Source organism: Trachymyrmex cornetzi, unplaced genomic scaffold (assembly GCF_001594075.2).
Source record: "Trachymyrmex cornetzi isolate Tcor2-1 unplaced genomic scaffold, Tcor1.1 scaffold686, whole genome shotgun sequence".
Lineage (NCBI taxonomy): Eukaryota > Metazoa > Arthropoda > Insecta > Hymenoptera > Formicidae > Trachymyrmex > Trachymyrmex cornetzi.
In genome coordinates, this window is record NW_017300010.1 from 41,664 (window position 1) to 47,149 (window position 5,486).

The window sequence follows — 5,486 nt, forward strand, 5'->3', positions numbered from 1 at the left end:
GTAGCGGCATCCGGCGAGGTAGTATTGCCGGGGACGATGCAATTATTGGGGGTGCATCGTTACATACATACACAAAAGCAATTAAAATATCTCACTTTTTTCTTCGGCATGTAAAATCCAACTGGCAGTTTAAGATCATCCCTGCTTTCTTTATCAGTTGTAGGTTTAATAATTCTTATTGTTGGAGTCTCTTTCAGATGTGCCGATCCGACTTTTTCTTTTTCCAATTGATATGTCAGCGCAATTACCTTGAGGTCAGTAGCAGATAGGCTGATATAATCGCCACTCTTCTTTGAAAATTCGGTCACTGGAAATGCATTAAACAAATATTATAGTACACACGCACGCTCGCATGCAGGGTACGCAATTTTTGGCAAAGAGTTTTTGTGTAGAGTAGACTAAACTGAGTCGAAAAATCCTATATCATTTTACAATTTTCGAAATAATTAACGATATATTAATTTATGAAAATAGTCAACTTCGCCCAGCCTACCGCGAAATGCAAGCGGGTAACAAGATGAGACCGTCCAATGAGGCGCGCATTTGCCGTCATTAAGGGTGCGATTACATGGAGCGCGGAAATGCGAAAACGCGGAGGACAAAATTAACTAAACTTTACTAAATTTCCCGCCCTTCCGCGCGTTCTGTTACGCCTATTTTTGGCTGCGATCGATTTGGACGCTCACGCGCTTTAAGCGCTTGTAACCATCACTCTGTCTTTATCGCATTCACTAGACGTAAAATAAGAATAGAAGTATTGAAAAGTGCTGAAAGTGTCCAAACCGACTGCAGCCAATATTTCATAATATTACATTGAGCACAATTTGAACAGAAAAGCAGAACGGGAAATTATAAATTATAAATTTTTAACGGAATTTATTGATTAAAATGCTTGTATTCAATACATAAGCTGAAAAAATAAGCAGATTAATAAAAATTGCAATGGATTAAGTAAATACAATTTTTTTTAATGATTACAAAAGTGTATTTGTCACTATACCGTTTCACTTTTCCGCGGAAATTGCGCTCATGTAATATTAGGAGATAAAAACAAGCGGAACAGAACGCACGGAAAGACGGAAAATTTAGTAAAATTTAGTCAATTTTGTCTTCCACGTTTCCGCATTTCCGCGCTCCATGTAATCGCACCCTGAGGGTACTTACTCATGCAGTGGAATAGCGTAACGCGAAACGAGACCAGAATCAATCACAAGCGTTCCGCACCAACTGCAATTGGTTTGTGACTGGTTGTTCTGTTCTCGTTCTGCGTTACGCTATTCCGCTGCATGGGTAAGCACCTTGAGGTTGATGTCACATTGAGCGGTTCATGCGGCAGCGGAACAAAATTCAACCAATCGTAAAGTATTAATAGAAACAGATATCGTGCAGAAAATATAACAGTACTTCGTGATTGGTTGAATTTTGTTCCGCTGCCGCATGAACCGCTCAATGTGACATAGGCCTAAGGGTACTATTACATGAAGCGCGGAAATGCAGAAGACTAAATTAACTAAACTTTACTAAATTTCCGCGTTTCCGCTCGTTCTATTCCGCTTGTTTTCTCTTAATATTACATGAAGCACAATTTAAGCGGAAAAGCGAAACGGAGAATTAGAAATTATTAATTTTTAAGTATTTATTGATTAAAATGCTTGTGTTCAGTACATAAACTGAAAAGATAAGCATATTAATAAAAATTATAATGAATTAAGTGAATACAATTTTTTTAAATGAATACAAAAGTGTATTTGTCACTATACCGTTCCGTTTTTCCGCAAAAATTGTGCTCAATGTAATATTAGGAGATCGAAACTATCAAAGAGTAAAGAGAAACAGGAGAGAATGTTTGGTTCTAAGCGGACGGAAGTGACTATATATATATATTAGCATAAAAAGTGGACGCTTAAGATGGCTGCCATGACATACATCTATCCGCGGATTTAGCTACCCCACTATTAATGTTTTTTCGTTATGCAACCAGAAGCAACCACGGCTAAGGCTATCTTGGTCTTTTGATTTCTGAAGGCGAAGATAGTCTTAGCTGTTGAAGCTTCTGGTGAGATAACAAAAACATCCCTGTTTCTCTTCACTCTTTGAATATACATTAGTATACATACGATAGAGTATAACCTCCAAAATATAAAATTCTTATTATTACTAACCGATGAAAGGTTATCCCATAATTTCGAGCTGAAGTTGTTACACCACACGCCCGGCAATGCACTATGGTGCTCTTTACAATATTTATTAATAATGAACTGTTTTGTTGCTCAAGATCTTTTTCCTGTATAAAACTGTATAAAAAAGTGGACGCTTAAGATGGCTGCCATGACGTACATCCGTTCGTGGATTTAGCTATCACCACTATTGATACATTCCCTCCTGTTTCTCTTTACTCTTTGGAAACCATAGACATAATAAGAATAGACCCCTCCTCCACTTTTTCCTCGTCAAAAAAAGAAAGCTACACGGCATCCTAGGGTTGGGTTTGATACGTATGCAACGTATGAATGTGTATCATACGTAGAATACGTATCAAATTTGAATGGCCTAGTTTACACCGAATACTTGATACACGTATTAGGTACCATATCCATATGAAATCACTTGATACGCTTGGTATAAACGCTAGAGGATTACTTTAGTCTGGTACTCCCGATCACGAGTATCAACCAAGTTGGTACACGTATCAAAGTTTCTAGTGCGCTGTAAACGCTTGATTCGTTTAGGACTAAAAATCCGCTATTTGTAAGTTAAGGTTAAGAGATTGAAATACGACGAAGAAAAACCAAAAAAGAAAAAGAAGGTTACATTAAAATAAAAGTTTATATCTCGACAGTGAAAATCGTATTCTTATCGTATTCTTGAAACGATTCCTTTTGACTTCTTGCTACATATTTAAAATTTGGAATAACGGTATAAATGATGTAATTGCAACTTCTTCCATTATTCTTCCACAATTAATTGCTTAGACGAAAACAGAGATTTAGGATCAGTGACCATAAACCAATAGTCACTCACAATTTTTTATCATTTATTAATACAAATTGTTAAGTTGAGACTTTATCCGAACCAAAAACCTAACTTAACCTGTTTTTAGACAAGTGGGTGTAAACAGGGACGTATTAAATGCTTAGTCCGCACCAACTTGATACGCGTGCTAATTGATTTAACGGTGTAAAGGGGGTCGATGATACCTTTAACATAATCCTAACCTCTAATTTATTAATCTTATTGGCTGAAACTTAATTCTGCTTCCGCGTTTACTGTTCAATAGGACATAAGAGAAAGAAAATAAACGGAATCGTAGGCTGCGGATTAATATCTGCATTCATATTTACAGTAATTGTCGAATTATCAACATTCTGCTACTGTGTTCATATTAATGAAGAAGACAAAAAACAGTATGTAACCAATCGCATTATATGGTTAATGGCTGTAATATACATCGACAGCATATAATATTGAGGTTATGTGCTGCAACTTTCGTTCATTCTGTAAATTGTGTAATGGTGAAATTGTAGCGAGAATAGCGGACTGTGATTCGTCGTATTGATTTTTGACAATTGGAGCATTTTTAGCATTTTCGTCCGCCATTTTGAATCCGCCATTTTAAATTTCTAAATTTTGAGTTCAGATCCGAAATCAGCGACCCCCAAAACCCTTAAATACCGAGTTTTATGCCAATCCATCAACATTTTGAATTTTGGCCAAGATTTCGGGACGTCTGGCCCACTGTGCGATGGCTAAAATTTTGCACTAAAAATTTATTTCTACGTAAAAATGAAAAGAGGTACAACCTCCAATTACCTTGATCTTGACAAATGTTATCCAGATCATGATCCTGAACATTCAAAAAGTTTTGTGTGTGTGTGTGTGTGTGTGTGTGTGTGTGCGCGCGCGTGCGTGTGTGTGTATGTTTGTCAATTGACTATTTTGACGACATTTGCAAACCATCATGTTTTATTGCATACAAAGGTACATTGATGTTCTGACGTATATATCACACTTCTTTTTTATATAAAATACATCAATACGTATATATGTATAAAGAATTTTCTATAGATTGATTAGTTCAGCGACAGGATCGAATGTACGTACAAATGTATTCTATAAATTGACTATTATGGCGACTGTCGTCATAACAGTCAATTTATAGAATACATTTGTACGTACATTTGGTCCTGTTGCTGAACTAATCAATCGATAGAAAATTCTTTATATATACATATTGACGTATTTTATCTAAAAAAGAAGTGTGATATATACGTCAGAATACCATTGTATACCTTTGTATGCAATAAAATGAGTTTTCTGATTTGAGGAAATTTTTTATATACATATATGCGGTAAGTCGCCATAATAGTCAATTGGTAGAATGTATTTGTACGTACATTCGTTCTGTCGCTAAACTAATCAATCTATAGAAAATTCTTTATACAAACGTATTAGCATATTTCATTATAGAAGAAATGTGATATATACGACAGGATATCGCAATATACATCGTATGCTATATCTATGCGTTTCGCGGGTTGTCTCCGTGTCCAAATCAATTCTTAGAATGTCAACGTTTTATGAACTATTTCTATGTAGAAATGAAAATAAGCTGAACAACCTCCAATGGTCTTAAGGGGATGCTGGAGTGGCCAAATTGTCGGTAATTTGCAGGTCAATTTACATCTCCGAATTTACTTAATGAAATCAAAAATCCTTTTACAGGGTTATAATAGATGCAAAATTCTGTCGTGGTGCAATAGATTTGTACGAAAATCGGAAAAAAAGTTAAAAACTTACATTTTTTCAATACGTAGAGCTGTCAACTGATGATTACAAAAATTTTATAGCCCGTATGGACCAAACGATACTCTACCACTCACCGCATAACGTGCACAAACAATACTGAGTTTACAGAATTGAGATTGAAAGCTTAGAAAAAAATATTTACATTAATTTATAAATCACGTAAATTTGCTTGTCAACGAAGACTCGGGCTGATAAATAGACCAGGAAATGTGTGTATAATAGAAGTTGCTCGATTTTCTGGGAGATGGCGTTGTATTCAGACAAGGCCCCGCTGATCTGAGTGCGTTCGGAAAGAAACAATAGATCTGTTACGATAAACTATCTGAATTAACTTATTGCACCGTATGCAATAATTCTAAGAATTGTTCGATAAAGAACAAACTATTGTCAGATTTAACAGTACTTGTACATGTTCTTATCTGATGCTGAACAAACATAAACTACGTTTACACGGCTCGATTTACGCCGAAGTTGTAACATCGATGTTATGAATCTGACCAATCATATCTATTACTCTGAAGAATGGAATGACTGTGATTGGCCAGTTTCATGTATCAATGTATAACTTCGGCATAATGCTGGATTCACAATGCATCCGATGTGCGTACGACGCTCTGCAACCAATCAGAAAACAGGATTCCGATGAATTTTGCTTCGTATCATCGGAATCCTGCTTTCTG

The 5,486-nt window shown here is 35.9% G+C and overlaps 1 protein-coding gene across 1 annotated transcript in view; it reads right to left on the minus strand.

Moving 5' to 3' along the window:
* LOC108767507 (RNA-binding protein NOB1) overlaps positions 1-5,486 on the minus strand; it is a 53,455-nt gene that overhangs the window by 2,276 nt on the left and 45,693 nt on the right. The window contains exon 3 of the mRNA XM_018517420.1: positions 96-307. Within this exon, the coding sequence (XP_018372922.1) occupies positions 96-307 (212 nt within the window). The remainder of the gene's footprint in view (positions 1-95; positions 308-5,486) is intronic.